This window comes from Tupaia chinensis, unplaced genomic scaffold (assembly GCF_000334495.1).
Source record: "Tupaia chinensis unplaced genomic scaffold, TupChi_1.0 Scaffold000132_1, whole genome shotgun sequence".
In the NCBI taxonomy this organism is placed as follows: Eukaryota; Metazoa; Chordata; class Mammalia; order Scandentia; family Tupaiidae; genus Tupaia; species Tupaia belangeri.
In genome coordinates, this window is record NW_006159601.1 from 2,993,983 (window position 1) to 3,011,215 (window position 17,233).

The following is a 17,233-nucleotide window of genomic DNA, read 5'->3' on the forward strand; positions in this document are numbered from 1 at the left end:
TAGCGTAATGGCTATGTTGCTGGTCTCCCATGTAGTCGACCGCGTTTTGCGCCCCAGACTCAGTGGCTTAAAACTCACGCTGGGCGCGTGTGCATGCATGCCCAAGATCCCCAGAGGAGAATGGAGGAGAAGGGATTGTGGCGTGGCCATCTCCCCGGGGAGCTGATTTCTTGCTTTCTGTCTCTCTTTCTCTCTTGGCTGGCTGGTGAGTGCACACGCTCTATAGCAAAAACCTCTCCAACAACAAAAAAAAAGGTTTCTAATACCTCACATCTCATCTACCCTACCTTCTCCAATACTGTGACCTGGTATATGTGCTCACCAGATATTCTTGTGAGTCGCTGAACTCTGACACACTTATGAGCTGTATGTTCCATTTAGCAGTACCATCTGCCACCTGCCATATGCCACAGTCTTTCCTCCTTAGTTAGACTGAAACTCTTCAGGAGGTCAGAAGTCTTCTCTTTTTAGTGGAGATCTGGGCGCAAAATAGGTTCAGCAAGACTTGCTGACAATTTTAGACTAGCTGAACTTTGGTCCTGGCTGACCAGCTGTCCTCTGATCTTCAGAATAGATGGCTACTTCAGGAGTCTAGCTGAAGACCTGCCAAAGATCTAAACCCAGCAGCCTTGCCCTAGCAGGGGTAGAATGGTGGCATCTCTAATTCTGATGCCGGATTAAGCATATGTTCAAACAAGAAGGCCATGATCTCCTTGGAAAATTAGAAAACATTAAAAAAAAAAAGGTGTCACATGTATTATCAAAGGTACCAAAATATGAATAACAAACAAGTTTCTTTCAATATTATTTCTACATGGTCATAATGATCACCCCAGTCATTATGAAAAAGAGTGAAGGGAAATGAGTGAAATAAAAAGAAGAGTTTCTTGGTGACTGGTTCCCTACTTTATGCCTAATTAGTAGTTAAGCTAATGGTCATCCTCCTACTTCCTTCCTTTACTTTTTGTTTTCATCTTCATCATAAAGTACTCCCATTCAAGAATGTACTCTTTCCAAACCGATCAATGATTGAGGGAATGAGGGGCCCAGAACTGAGCTGAGACCAGAGTGATCTCAGGTGGTTGCAAAAGAGCCCGATCATCATGGCATAGCATGCTGACACACTTCTCAGAATTTACTTACTCATGCGAAGTACTATGGCTTTCCTTTGCTAGGACTGCCTAACTTCTGTCCATGGTCCACGCAGGCAAATCATAAGCAGAAAACATCAGGGAGGCAGAAACCTAGGAGCATTACCTCACTGCCTTGGGTTTGAGAAATGGTTAGTAAGCTTGTTGCAGAGCTCATGGGACTTTCCATGATGGTCTTCACTCAGAGTGGCAAGTGCAGGCATCAGCACTGGCCCTACAACAGGTTCTAACTCAAGGACAGCCTTGCTTGCCATCAGGCCTTACAGGTATCAAAGACTTGCTCAAATTGGAAGAACAGCAGAAACACACCCACACTCCTACTGCCAACCTCCTCCAAAGACAAACAAGTCGGACTATTCCTGGAATCACCATCCCTTTCCCAAATTGATACCAGGCAGAACACTGCTCCCCCTGGATGTCATGAAGTGGGCAGGTTGGTCCCCAGGGTTATGAAAAACAAATTACCTCTAGATACCTAGGACATAAAAAGCCCCAAGCTTCTTTCAGGATCTGTTTAAAGGACACGTTTTGGGCCAGCCTATGGCCCAGTGTTTATAGCAGCTGACTGCCACATGGCCAACCACAGGTTCAAGTCTCAGACCCGGCAGCTTCAAAAATACTCAACGTACATGTACTTGCATGCCCCAAAATTTCACCAGGAAGGCGAAATAAAGGAGAAAGGACTGTGGTGACCTTTCCTGGACGAGTGGAGGTTAAGGTTGGGGTGCTTTCTCACACATCTCTCCCCAACCATCTTTCTCTGGCAAGTGTGAGCACCCTCAGGGGGTGAGGGTGGGGCGGGGGGAGAGACATCCTTCTTTCCCACTTAGCTGCCTAAGCAACTTCTCTGTCCACACTGAGCTCAAAGTGGCTCAGGGGCCCACAGCTACCAGCACTGAAAACAAAGATTAAAGACCACTGTCTGGTACTACTTGGCTAAAATCCAGGAATGTTAAATAGCCTAGGTTAGAAATTCAACCTTGTTCGTGCTAAGTAACAAATAATTTTTAAAACCTCTTGGTACAGAGATTTAAGCCAAATTGGGGGGCGGGGAGAAAAACAGAATCTCCTTAAAATCTAGGAAAGCAGGTACAGGAAAGGCTGAGAACATCAGACTGGAGGGCACGGAAGCTCCATAGGCAAGGTTGGTCATGGAGAACCAGAGTAGACACATTGCCCGTAGCTGAACAAATACTGTTATTCCGAGCTCTTGTGGTACTGGTCTACTGGCTCATTTGGCTTACAAGGACACTATCTACCCAACAACAGGGAAGCAATGAACTTTCTGAATGTCAGTACAACTTTAAGCTGCCAACAGTTAAAAAGAGACCTGAATTTCTCAGTTTAAGATTTCATCTTAAACTGTGTGATGATTTTCATCATCACATTTTCATTAGTGATACCTCTTAAGTTCATTTTGGAACCATTTGTTTTCTCCTAAGAATTTAATATCCCACATGTCTCTTCTAAGGCAAAAATTATTGGATCATTTTGCAACTCTGTAAACATCTTTATTTTTTGGAGATTTTTGCTATTCGGTACATCTACTTACTGGAGAAACAGACAGAAATGGAGATACAGTGAAAAATTCCCCAGCAGAGATGGTCACACTGCAGTCCCTTCTCCTTCATTCTCCTCTTGGGATTTTGGGCACACGTGCACACGTGTCTGGCGTGAGTTTCAAGTCACTAGGTCCAGGACTCAAACAGTGGTCACCCATGTGGGAATCCAGCACCTTGACCACTATGCTACCTGCTGGCCCCCAGATCTGTAAACATCTTAAAGACTTAGAATGGCAGGGTGCTATCTAGTAATCATGGCAGAAAGGTTTGCTGACATCTTGGTATCTCATCGAGGTAGTGTCTCACCAAATAAAATGATCACCCTGAAGACAGTCTGGCTGAACCTTTCATTATTTTCATTAGAGAAAGGCAAAGTCAACTCTGTTTTTTCTGAGTTTTCTAACAACTACAGCCTGAGAGTGCAGCTGTTCTGGTCATGGCCTCACATTCTTTCTGCAAAGGCTCTAGTTGACAAGATTTATGGGGTGGTCTGAAGAAGCATGCTAAGCAATGTGGGATAACCCACAAGGGAGAACTTTCTGGCCTTAGTGAGGAAGATCTAGTTTCCATGAAGGATTAGACAACCAACCCCTAAACTTTCTCTCTTGGCTGTGGGTGCTCAATTCTCAGGAATGAAGCAAAAAGGGTTCTTTGCTTTCATAGTCTCTGAGAAGAGATTGATAGTCATGTTAAGGTTTGGAGATGTGAAGAAGACACAGAGGGCTACTGGGGGCTTTTCTTTGTGGGAGTAGACACAGAGGTAGCATTGAACATTCCCAACACAGTAGGTGGGAAGAAAAATCAAGACAAAATGAATAAGCAAAGCAGACTTGGCTACTGATCCACTCCAATCCCTGGATGTTTGTAAAACTAAAAGAAATTGCTTTTCATGCCTAGCAGCCAGCACAGGCAATAGCTTTCACCAAAGCCATCTCAGCAAGATGGTAAATCACAGATCACCAAGGCCAAAAGCAGTATGTTAAGAATAATGACTTCCCTTTGAGATGATGATGCTTAAAATCCCACAACAAACCAGCCAAGCTCCAAGGTGAGAGAGTAGGTTTAAATCATGTCCATGGGACAATGGCGCAGAGTTACAGGGAGCCAGTGAACAAGTTCTGGACAGCCTTGTGTATGGCCAGTTGGACACGATACTTACAGTGAGTTGGGTCGGGTGGGTTTGACCACATCCAGGTCTGGGTCACTGGAATTCATGTTGGGCTGTAAGCTGCTGCTGGAATTAAGGATGCTGTTTGCATTTGATGAGACAGATTCCAAACTGGAGCTGATGATACTGTTTCTTTGTTCTTCTGAGGGGAAAAAAGATGCCAGAAGCTCGGTATTAATGTTATTGCATAGGGATAGTCTGTTTCTACACAGACAAACATTTACAAATCATGAGACTGGATTCAGATTTCTGGTCCCAACAAAGGACATAGAAAGGGATTAAAAGTAGGAAAGGAAGGGCCAAAGGGGGATAGATTATTTGCAGATTAATTTGGCTACAGAATTTAGAACTCTTCATATCGAAACTATAGAGCAAACAAGTCCTCCTCCTCATCTTGACAGGATATACCTCCTCTTTAATATAAGCCAGCCTTTTTTCTAAAAGAGGTACAGCCACTGCCCCATACATTGTGCCTTTCTTTGACGTGTGGCTGGTCAGAACACAGAGCAGCCTTTGCATCCAACCAGAATACAAAAGAAAATACATATTCAACCAGATTCCCTTGGTTTCTATGACACTCACCTTTTATTCTAAAACTCCCTAACATTGCCTGTATTTCCCAGGCCATGTCCTACTCCAAATTCTACAGCATCTTACCACAGAATTTCATATTCTTTGACCACTAATTTCTTCACAACTCGGCCAGTCTAAATTCCTGACCCCTCCCCAGATGCGTCCATCTGTGTTGCTTCTAGCTGTGTATTTGATAATTAATTTAAGTCAATTATTTGATAACCAGCTCTATAATAACTTGCATAGTAAGATACATATAAAAAAAAAAAACCACAAAAACAAACAACTGAGTCATGATCCAAGCTGTCGTATTCGTGCCTAGAGAACGTCATCGAGTCAGGAGGGAGAAAACGTGCGTTCTCTTCATGACTCCACTGATGACTGGCTGTGTAGCCTCAGCTGACTTCAGATTCTTGGTGAACAAACCCGTAAAATGGGAGAATGAGAAATGCCCTGCATAACTTAAAGAGCTACAGAAGTTTCAAGTAGGATCACATGTAGGAATATAATTGGTAAACTTTGGAATTATGCTCAAGAAAAGAATTTTCTCTTTCCTCCCATCTTTAAAAACTTGGAACCATGCATTGAAAAGACATTTCGGAGGATGATTTAGCTGAACGGAATAGGCACCACTGCTGCAGCAAAATATTATAAACTTAAAATGTCATTCTTATCCTATATCTGTTACAGATATAGCACACTGAAGTCAACTGATGTTTTTGGCAATTAATTCACTTATCAAGAAATAACGTATCTGGGACCAGCAGTTACTGTAATGGCTATGTCGCTGAACTCCCATGTAGCCAACCGCGGTTTGAGTCCCTGACCCAGTGGCTTAAACTCACACTGGGAGTGTGTGTGCATGTGTGCCCAAGATCCCGAGAGGAGAATGGAGGAGAAGGGATTGTGGCGTGGTCATCTCCCCTGGGGGTGATTTCTCACTTTCTGTCTCTCTGGCGAGCGCACATGCCTTATAGCAAAAACCTCTCCAAAAAAATAATAAAAAAAAATAACATATATGGGTTCATCTTTATCAGATTTTTAAATTAATTAATTAATTAATTTTGACTATAGGGTGTGTGTTGTACCTGCCAGAGAGAAACAGAGAGAGGGAAAGTGAGAAATTCCCCCCCTCCCCCCCCGCCCAGAGGAGATGGCCACACTGCAATCCCTTCTCCTCCATTCTCTTCTCAGGATTTCGGGCACGCACACACACATGCCTAGCATGTTTTTCAAGCTGCCACATCTGGGACTCTAACTGTAGTCAGTCATGTGGAAGTCCAATACCTTAATCACCATGCCATTGGCTGGCCCCATTACCAGACCTTTTTGAAATGAGGTTAAGGGGTACTATACCCTTAGGAGTATAGACTGAAATCACTGACATAATTGAGAGGTCAGCATTTGAACTCAGGCCTCTTCAGGCAATAAAGAGTGATGCCATACAAAATATTGTTCTCTTTGCACTAGTCATGTCTGTAAAAATAAACTATGCTTATAAAATTGTGTTAGAGTAATCTTGACATGAAACACACTCACAAACCCTAAGTCCCTATAACCCCCCGGTCCCCCTAATATCTTGGCAAACCCTAATGCCCTGAATAAAGCTCTGTGGAAATGATTAAAAACTCCATGCGATTATTGGGAGATTCCTGAACTCAAAGGAGATTTTGAAAAATGTAGATTATTAAGTCGATTACAGAGATTTAGAACTATTCATATTTGAAGAGCTTAAGTTTTAAACAGAAACAACAATGAAGAAAAAGAAACCAAAAGAGTTTTATGGAGCCAAGATGTAGGAAGACAGAGCCTGTAAACTGGAACTTGCTATGAACTTGGTAAGGAAGAAAAACAACCTTAAAATTACGTAATTGCAGGATCATTGAAATAATGGATATGCCACTTATCAGTGTGAATCAGTATAAAATTTTCCTTTGCACAAAATACTCAAATCAAGATTCATGAAAGATTTGAGGAGCCCCAGTCCACCACATAAAAAAGAGGAGTGAAGATGACACATCTTTGGAATTTAACCAGAGATATTTTATGCTTCATATGGGAGCAGAGATAATTAAAACAAACACAAAAACAAAAACAAAAAAACTCTAGTTTGAGTAGTTTGCAGGGAGGGCCAAATTTGCATGATATAATTCTGTCAATTCTTAGGAAATAGAAAACTATATTTCTCTAATGATTATATTCCCTTGTCCTTAAGAGAGTTATGATTCTATAAACTAAAAACAAAACCTTGTTGACAGTATATTAGCCTTTCTAAAATGTTATCAAGACATTTCCCCCTCCCTTATTGGTTATTAGAAAAGGGAATTATAAGATTAAACCTTCCTCAATGTTCATTTATTCAATGAATGTTTACTGAGAGTCTGAGTACCAAACATAGTCCCTAGACGATTAACAGACCCCCACACTAATCCCTTGGTATTTTATTCAATCACATAGCAGAGTATTTATCAACTTATTTCTTTGTTTATATGCTCACCTTCTTCAGTTAACTATGAGCAACCTAAGACCAGACATCTGAGAGATAAAACTTGGAAACCACAACTGATAAAACATTATATAAAGACGTTTTGCTATAAAAATTTCTTATCAGAATGTTGATGCTTATTCGCTATGATTCTAAAAGCTGGATTTAGCTAAACTGGTTAAGAACATATCTACTGTTACAGTAAATAGACCGGGCATCTCCATGAGCTAATGGTGAAGGTGGTGGCAAATGGAACACAATATTTGTCTAGAATAAACCTACCAGAGAAAGAGGATAGGGTGAAAAATAAGAACTCAATCTTCTATGAACTTGAAAAGTCAATGGAATAAAACAGGTGGCTACACCCAAATTGAACATGAAGATTCCTAGTATTTCATTTATTGGAAGACATTAGAGTTTTTTTTGTTGTTTTTTTAAGAAATAAATCCTTTTAGAGGATCTGTATGTGTGTGTGTGTGTGTGTGTGTGTGTGTGTGTGTGTGTGTGTTAAAATCTCTAGGACTTTTCATAATATATAACCTGTAAATCAAAACAAAACAATAATAGAAGCAAAGATTAGGGAAAGGAGCTATTTCTCCAAGAAAACAAAACAAAAAATTAAAAGATTTCATGACTTTGCAGCCAAGATCACCAAACAGATAGATATTCTAAGAATCAGACTCATTTCTGGTATCCTGAATGGGCCACAGGACAAAGCCCATGACTCCCTGCTATAAGGCTATTACAGCTCTGGAGAAATGAGTCTCATAAAATAACACCGAGAACTGCTAGGTAGAAGATTTAAGCTAAAATGCTAAAGATCCTCACTGAGGGCAAGTAGAAAGGTGAGGATTATTCAAGAGAAGAGGTGGAGAGTAAAAATCAACAGCAAATCAAATGTTTTAGTGAGTATCGGAACTATGGCTGAGATAAATTTAAAGCATTTAGAATAAATTAAGAAATGAACTAAGAAGAAAATCATTCTGTAATATCACTCAAAAGAGGAACATTTCTTGTCAGGGAGGCAAATAAATACCTGCTCCTGACAGAAAAGTAAGAGAACAAGCAGCTTAGAAGACTTTGTGTTTTGTTTCATTTTGGATAAAAATTATCCAAATCCTTCAAATAACAGAGCTGGACTTCCTTTAGTCACTGATGATTCAAACCAGCTCTGGAGTTCTCATTAGAAGGTATAAGAAGGGCGAAAGGTAATTAAATTGCTGAAGGAAAAAAATAATAGACCAGTGGGCTTCAAAAAGAAAACAACCAATTATGACTCAGAGACCATAGAGAACCATTTAAATGACAAAAAAAAAAAAAAAAAAGACAAAGAAAGAAAGATTGTCCCAAACTCAGGAGTATTCCTAAGCCCGCTGAAGTCAGTGAGAAGGTCTGCCTTCCGAATCAAGCACATTTGTCAACAAGAATCTTTCCTATTAGTCACAGAAAAATAGAAAGAAAAAAAAAAAAGCCCAGCAATCAGGAAATGATAAAAGATATCCCCAAACAGCAGTGAAAGCGCTATAATGAGCTGGATGCTTTCATGAACTTATGTTTCACAAGGACTGCCCAACTGGATGTGGGCCTGGTGCTGAGAGTGCACGCTTCTCAAGGGCAGGGTTAGCTCTAGCCACAGCACCCACTACAGTGAACTGTGAGGCCATCCATACATTCTTGGAGCCTGGTCCATGCTTCACGTGTATGAAAACACCACGAGTGGTTTTAGAAAGATAATACATTTAAGGAAATAATACACTACCCAGAGAGAGTTTTGTGGGAGTGAAGTTTTCAGGTGCTCCAGACTGGGACTACTAAATGTCCTTGAAACCAAAGTACTGAAGACAGCGGGCAAGGTTTTTGTTTTTTTGTACAAATCAGGAGCGGAAAAACATGAGTATGCAACCAAATCACTGCAACTAAAAAAGGAAAGCCACAGAATAATTTTGGTGATATTGTACTTGTTCTGGGGGTTGCCATGGAAATCCGGGAGCTAAGCTACTTCACTTTCCATATTTACCAAGTGACTCCAACTCACTCTAATGGCAACCTCATCACACGCAGGAGGCAGGATCTCTGTTTATCACAGAACCCAGAGGGGAGGCCAGGAAAGCGCACGCACGCCACACCAAATCTGCACGTCTTGGCAGGCCTGGACATGTCTGGCCTGCTGAATACACAGCACTGGAGGGTAAATACAAAACACAGATCTTCAACATCACTTTGGGAGGGTTTCCCACCATGCATAGAAGTTGATCCGAATACAGGCTAACATCTCATCTTTCCATGATGCCTAAGACCAAGGTCAGAATGAAGAGGAAGGAAGACTGCTCTTAAACAGCAGCATATGCTGTCTCACAGAGTCAAAAGGAGAGAAATCTCTTTACATGGGATCAAAGGGAAAAGGGAGTTACCAGCCAGAAGTTTTGCAAAAGCATACAGCTTGATATTTAAAAAAAAAAAAAAAAAAAAAAGGAAGGCAAAGCAAAACACCCAGAGGCTTTCCCGTGCTGTGGTCAGGAGAGAGGTGTACTTTCTCCTACTTGTTAAAGTTTTGCAATGAAGTCTGTAATGTATCATCTTGACAAGATAGGACGATAATAGCATGGCAGCTTAATGAATTTTGCAATAAAAAAAAATGATGAGCGCACAGCAATTTCTGAGTTTACCATCTCTGGGAAACACCCAAGTACATGGGAAGCTAAGAATCAGACTTTCTGAAGCAACATTTTTTTTTTCCCTGTAGTTTTTGCTCCTGATAATAGTGGCGTGCCAAGCCACACTAAAATCTGAGGTGGTCCGATTTCGTACTGACCAAGTCTCAGTCTCCACGATAAAAATAATCTTACAAAGCACTTTTGATAATATATTCGGGTATGTAAAAACAGTTTGGGCAATGTTTTAAAACATAATCTCAAGAAGTAGTTTGGGTAATGTTGGACTAACCAGTGAAAAATATGGTCAATCAGTTGTTTTGCTATAATACACAGTGCACAATACTAAAACTTTTGGCAAGTTGTCTTTAGCAAAACAACCGCTGATTTTGGTCCTGTGTGAACTGATGGACTCATTCTCTTCCTTGGGTGCTCACAATAACCCTTTTCTTTGCACAGGGAAAGAATGCCAATAAAACTGGATTCCTTGCGAAAATGGGGAAGTCATTGTGGTTGGCCCACGGTGGAATTGATTCACAGGCATGGGACGTGGAAGCATGATGGAGAAGCCCAGCCCTGAAACAACACCATTTCGAAAACCACAAGGTAGGAATGCACCTCTAATTAATGGTTGAATAGGGAGTTGAATGATTAGACTTCAACAGACACTCTACCACTCACAACACAGCCTTCTTTTCTACCTGAGCCCTTACTATTAAATAGAGCTGTTTTCCCTTTAACCTATGATTGCTGGGTATCCAAGAGACTCCACCTAAAGATGCTTCCTCTATTTCTCATTAGAAAGAAGGAAACTACATATTTACTTATTTTTATGCCATAACTCATACCAAATGAGTTTTAGGCAGTAAATGGAATGCGTATTTAGGGAGTTTTGTTTTTAGTAACTTAAAAATAAGTGAATACATAATAAAAGTGAATTCCTTTTCATTCTACAAAGTACAGAAAAGCAGATACATATGCACACAAACACCTGGTCTAAGCCACCCTCTAACTATTCATTCTGACATGTAAATGCCCATTTGCTATATAAAACATAGTACATGTGTGCGTGCACACGCACGCACGCATGCACACACACGCACGCATGCACACACACACACCTTTTTCTTTGAACAAAGTAGGATCACATCATATTTAATGCTACATTATCTGCTTTGTCTATTTAGTGACAGAGATATGAGATACTTTTTGATATTTAATGATCTACCTTGACCTTTTTTCCTACCACTAGCTTTCGACAGTATCTTTTTTTAATGGCTACATCAACTATGTGGTTTTTGGTCACACATAGTAACCACACATAATTAAGTCAAGAGCCACATTACACCTTCTTGCAGCCCATGTGACAATAGGAATCCATGTGGATAAACACATTGTCTGCCAAAGCAAACAGGTGTGTCCATATCACCCTGGATCTTCAAAGGAAACCTGAAAAAAGGCACATGCTACAGCTTTGACTGCATAGAGAAAGGCATTATGCAAGCCTTTGAATAGTATACCTTCCCAATGCTTTTTCAACAAGGAAGATACATGAGAAGTCTATAAGCTGAATTCTCAACCTCTCACTGAGCCCATCTGGGAGAGGGTCCAGGATGAATTAACTGAACTAAAAGAATTAATGAGCGCTATAATCCCAGCAGCTAGTTAACATGATCCATGTAAAACAAAGCTTGAGAACCCATTCCGCCTCCTGCCCCAACACTGGGCAACACATTCCAGGCTGCAGATGTGTTTGCACTTGAGAATCAGACGTGCTTTCTTGGGGCCAGGGAGACTCTGTGTTTCCTTATACATGGGCCTCTTGTTGGAATCTGCAGGATCCAGAGGGAGAGTATTTCCTTAGTCGATCGTAAGGTAAAACTATAGCCTGCTGATAATCATAATCGTAGCTAACATTTATTAGGTGCTTACTATGTTCTAGGCTCAGTGTCAAGTACTTTACATGCATTGGCTCACTTACTCATTGTAATTACCCTCCAAGGAAGCTATTATTAGTGATCGATTTTACAGACGAGAAAAATGGAGGCTCGGAGGAGAAAAGGAACATACTTTGGGTCTCAGAGCTCATAGGTGATAAAGATGACATCACAACCATTCAGCGTGACTGCAGAATCACCACTTTCAACCCCCGACACCAGGCTGCTCCATATCCCAACGGGGAGTCAACAGCAGAAGACAAGCCACCCTGGCTGTCCCCACCTTGTTAAGCCAGTACTTTTCTAACGTAAGCTAGCAAGAGCAGCACCTTCACCGGGGTGCTTTTAAAAATGCACATACCTGGGGACCAGCAGATGACATAATAGTTATGTCACTGGACCCCCACGTAGTCAACTGCAGTTCAAGTCCTGGACCTGGTGGCTTAAAATTCATGCCAGGAACATGTGCACGTGTGCTCAAAATCCCAAGAGGAGAATGGAAAAGGGACTGTGGCATGGCCATCCCCCTGGGGGGGGGTGACTTCTCACTTTCTGTCTCCCTGTCTCTGTCTCTCTGGTGAACACACATGCCCTGTAGCAAAAATTTCTCTCTCTCTCTAAAAAAATAGAAGAAGAAAAATACAGATGCCTGAGTTCTAGCCAAGACCTCCTGACTTAGAATGTCCAGGGGAGGATACCAGGCATCTGTAATTTTAACACGCTCCCTATAAGACCCTTAAGCACACTCGAGTTTAAGAACTACTGTTCTCTGTCTTTCTGGCAAGCGCATGCACCCTATAGCAAAAATCTCTCAAAAACAAAACAAAACAAAAACCACCAAACAAAACTACTGTTCTAGGTCATACATTTCAACATATTGATATAAATACTAAAAATGTGGGACAGAATAAATCATAAAAGTCATTTAGTGACCTACTAGAAGACATCTACAAAGTGCACGACCTGGTGGTTAGTTCCCTCCAGTCCGCCTGGCTCTACCTTTTACAGTCCAGAAAGCACCCAGCTTGTGCATCCATCTCTTTCACCTGGAAATACCAGTCTAGCTTCTGCTGGGTGATGTGTCTGTGTGGAAACTTGGAGATAAGAGTAATCTCCTTTGCCACCATGCGTCTGGCAACACAGTTGAAAACCTCGTTCCATCTGTCTGGAGGTGATCACAAATGATAGTGAATGGCTTAACCCTGTATATTCAAACCAGTGCTGAGCACACACTGCTCTGAATGGTCGGAGCTAGCTCTGGAGAGGAGGCAGCTAGATGGCTGCAGCCTGCCTGCATGTGTATTAAGAACCTATCAGTATGGTGCAACTACCCCCATGGCAGCCTTGGAGGCTGGGACAGATGGCTTTTATTGTTTCCCTAAGTCATCTAGCACCTCTGTGGCTCAAGAACCAACAAAGGCACCCCTTTGGAGCTAACAGAGCACAGGGAAGGGGGGATTTTTTGATCTGTATCCACCTGGATACAAATTCCTCCTCTGCCATTTGCTAGCTGTGTGACTGCTTAGCCACTCTATCCTCAGTTTACTTGTCTGTAAAATATGTCTAATGAGAACCTACCTCACGGATTAATTTCAGTTGTAAGGATAGCATAAGGTACTGAAAGGACCATCTACTTGGTACTCTCATTAACTTATAATTATTGTTATTATCTTAACTGAATGAGGTTCAAATCCAGTCAGACTTCCTTGCAGCATTAACTGTCCCATTTCTTCTGTGGTGCTTTCCAAACCAGATATTCTTCTGGTTTCTTAGAAAAACAGGTGTTACCAAAACAGACTTACACACACACGGGAGACTTCAAAAACTTCACAGAGAATTGAATGGACATACAAGTTTTCTTTGGTGCAAAATATATTTTGAAATCCATGCTTTTTTTTTTTTTCATGATATGGATGTTCCATGAATTTTTTGAAGACCTTATATATATATATATATATGTGTGTGTGTGTGTGTGTGTGTATAAATTAATAATAAATAACTCATTATTTAGTAACAATAAATAATAAATAACTTTAAATAATAATTGATATTTTTAATAATCAATCATTATATTATAATAATTTAATAACTAAACATAATTTAAGAATAATACAATATCATTATAATGTTGATAATGATAGTTATATTATATATGTGATATATATTATATTTAGGTCAACAGAGAAGTACAATTTCAGTTGTATTTTGATCCCCTACTGGGATCGGATTTCCTTCTGACAGTAGCCTGTGTTCCTTTTAGCTGTCTGGCTAAATAATAAATAATATAAATATCTATAAATAAATAAATAACTGCCCGAGGGCACGTGCACTCACCTGAGAGGAAGACAGCATGAGAGAGAGAGAGGACTGCCATCAGAAAATGGTCATGCTGAATCCCTTTTCCTCCATTTCCCTATCTCCTCAGGATTTGGGGTATGCATCTGCCATATCTCTCTAGCTGCTGAGTCTGGGATTTAAACCACCGTCGGCCATATGGGGTCCAGCTCCCTGTGCACAGTCCTTAACTACTGCACTAGATATATACGGCTCTACATATATTCTTTAAAGTAATATATAGAAATATACAAACGCACATATGCACACAGATACATATACACATACATGGACATGGACACACACTTTTCTTTTTTTTTTTAATTTTGCCTAAGGATGTGTATGCTTACCAGAGACAGTGAAAGCACACTTCGCCCATGGGGAAGTCACGCTGCAATTTCTTCTCCTTTATTTCTCCCTCCTTTGGAGGTTTTATGTATGCAAACGCACATACTTGGTGTGTTTCTCAAGTCACAGGTCTGGGACTCAAACTGTGCAGTTGGCTATGTGGGATCCTGCCACTTTAGCCAGCATATTAAGGACTGGTCCACACGTTTCAATCAAATACACACACACAGACTTTTCCATTAAAATATATATTCTTTGAGAAAGGAGGGAAGCTACTCTCTCACCACATCTGAACATACCCATACGCTCCCGTCCTTCTTCTAACAGTGAGAGGAAAGCTCTACTGCTTCCCAGTCTTCCCAGTCTGCATCATCTGTCCACCACCTGCAGACAGGGGTGTAGGAGCTTGTTCTGCAGCGTAGTCAGGTCTGCTGTCACATGTCTTTAACTTTTATCCCTTGTTTCATGTGATAAAATTAATCTTAGGCAAAGATCTCACTGATTTTCTCCTAATCTCCATCTTCCTTACATGCTCCCAGTGCCTGCTTTAAGACCTGTTTCAAAGCTGCTCCTGCTCAGTCTAACCACAAACCCAGCACTATTTTAGGCTTAAGGGAAATTACTAATACTGTCTAGCCTGTCCTGATCTACACTGTTCATTGCTCAGTACAAAACATTAAGTGACTTTAGTTTTCCTGGAAACCTGAGAAGCGCATCACCCTGTAGGCCTGATGCCTTGTTCACTCAGCAGATGTGGGTGAGGTCAGTACTGTTCCAAGTGTTCCCTGGTACACTCAGAGGGGCCCAGGCTACATGTGGACCAGGGTGAGAAGAACCCGAGCCAGACAGCTAAAAGGAACATAGGCTACTGTCAGAAGGAAATCCGATCCCAGTAGGGGGTCAAAATACAACTGAAATTGTACTTCTCTGTTGACCTAAAAATTTAGCTAGGAATTTATCTTAAGAAACTGATAATGGGAGCCGGCAGGTAGCATGGTGGTTAAGGCACTGAACTCCCACAAGGGTGACTGCAGTGCGAGTCCCAGACCCAGTGGCTTGAAAATCACAAAAGGCATGTGTGTGTGTGTGTGTGTGTGTGAATGTGTTTGTACCCAAAATCCCAAGAGGATAGTGAAGAAGGGACTGTGGTGTGGCCATCCCACATGGGGAGGTGATTTCTCACTTTCCTTTTCTTTGTCTAAGTCTCTCTGGAAAGCACACACGCCCTATGACAAAAACCTAAAAAAAAAAAAAAAAAAAAAAAAAGATCATGAACAGGAGCACATTTAAGTACAAAGATATTACTAGCAGCTTTACTTATAAAATAAGAGTATCTAAAACAACCCAAATGGTGCTAAATGCACCAAGGTGCAGCTATAAGATGGGATACTGCAACATCTTTAACTGCAGCGATGTTTTGTGGGCGAGGAAGGCTTGTTTCTGGGAGTTAGGATAAAGATGATTGTTACTTTTGAAATACAAGGGGATAAGAACAACCTTTCTTTTCCATGACTGAGAGAGAGAAATACGCGAGTCCAGAATCGGAGTCTCTCTTCTTCAAGACAAAGTAGTTGACTTGTGCTCTGTGTGTTCACTGTACCTCACAGAGACGAGTCATAATGGTAACGATAACAGTATCTCCACCAGCACCCAGTATTTACTGAGCACTTACTCTGCACCTGACATTTAAAGTGCTTTAGTCCTCACAACAATTAGGTGGACACTGTTATCCCTACTTTCCAGAAGAGGAGATCGAAGCCCTGAAATGTCAGATAACTGCCCCAGCCACACACAGCAGGGGGGCAGCAGGGACAGAATTCACATCCAGGGAACCTGGGTCCAGAGTGCATGCGTCTAGCTATTAGATTCCACTGCCTCTCTTAATGTGCATTTCTCACAAGACTGGTCTCATGCTGACTTAAGATTTTGTATTTAGTTGTCTATTTCCTTTACTCAACTTTGAGCTCCTTAAGGACAAGGTCCCATCTTACATTCCCAGACCCTGGTAGGCATCAGGTGAACGTTGGCTGTGTGCGCGAACCAGCCTTGGTATCTTAGTAAGTAAACAGTAACCAACAGTGGTAGCAGCAGCTCACAGCTGTTGATTCCTGCCACATTCCAGGCCTTCTGCCAGGTGCTGAAATGCACAATTTCATATAATTCTCACAACTTCCCTACGAAGTGGGCACTGTTCTCCCTGTTTTACAGATGAGCAAACTAAGGCTGACAGAAGTGACAAGCTAGTCCACATGGTGGCATAAGTATATTAACCTCTGCAGAGCCTAAAGCCTCGACTCCTTCACTAAGCTATATATATTCAACTCTCTTACGACGAAAACTGATACAAGAGTGACTATTTCAGGGTCCAGAACCTAATCACGGAAAGAATTCAGAAATCCTAGGAGAAAAAAAAAAAGATCAGATATAACTGTGATAATACTCTGCTATTTGGAACAAGGAGGGTATTAGGTATTAATTAGTCCCTAATTAATTCATTAATTAAAAATAAATGTCAGTATTAACTCCACGCCAGGTACTGTGAGAGGTGGAGGAAGAGGCTGTGCTGAATGAGGCCCCACCTCAGAGAGTCAGTTTCCAGCAGGGCATGTGACTCACACTAATAAGCATTTAATTACAAAGCAAGAAAAAAGAAAGGAAACTGGTTCTATGGGTGCTGCTAACAAAAGAGGGGCCAGAGAAGTCAGGCCTCTGCTGAGCTCTCATTGTGTAGCAGGAGGGAAGGAGGCTCAGCTGTTTGCCCACAGCAGGTCTAGAAAGAGAATCCTCCAGGGGCCCTGGCCTTTCACTCTCTGCAGTATTGCTTCCTGTCCTCTCAGAGTTATTCAGCTAAGGCACCTAGGAGGGACAATGAGACACAATCTTCCACGACACAAAGGCCAGCCCCATACAGAGAGAGGCCAGAGGTGTCCACCTCGACTGGTAGGAGGTGGCTTCTGGTGTCCCTGAACTCCACATGGGCTCTCAGCTGCAAAGACTCACGTTTCTCTGTTGACTGCACAGCGT

General features: G+C 41.5%; 1 protein-coding gene across 1 annotated transcript in view; it reads right to left on the reverse strand.

Annotated features, from left to right (window-relative positions):
• ARHGAP26 (Rho GTPase activating protein 26) overlaps positions 1–17,233 on the reverse strand; it is a gene marked incomplete in the record, with an annotated part of 513,022 nt that overhangs the window by 78,829 nt on the left and 416,960 nt on the right. Inside the window, 2 exon segments of the mRNA XM_027770414.1 lie at positions 3,873–4,023; positions 17,210–17,233. Coding sequence (XP_027626215.1) covers positions 3,873–4,023; positions 17,210–17,233 — 175 coding nt within the window.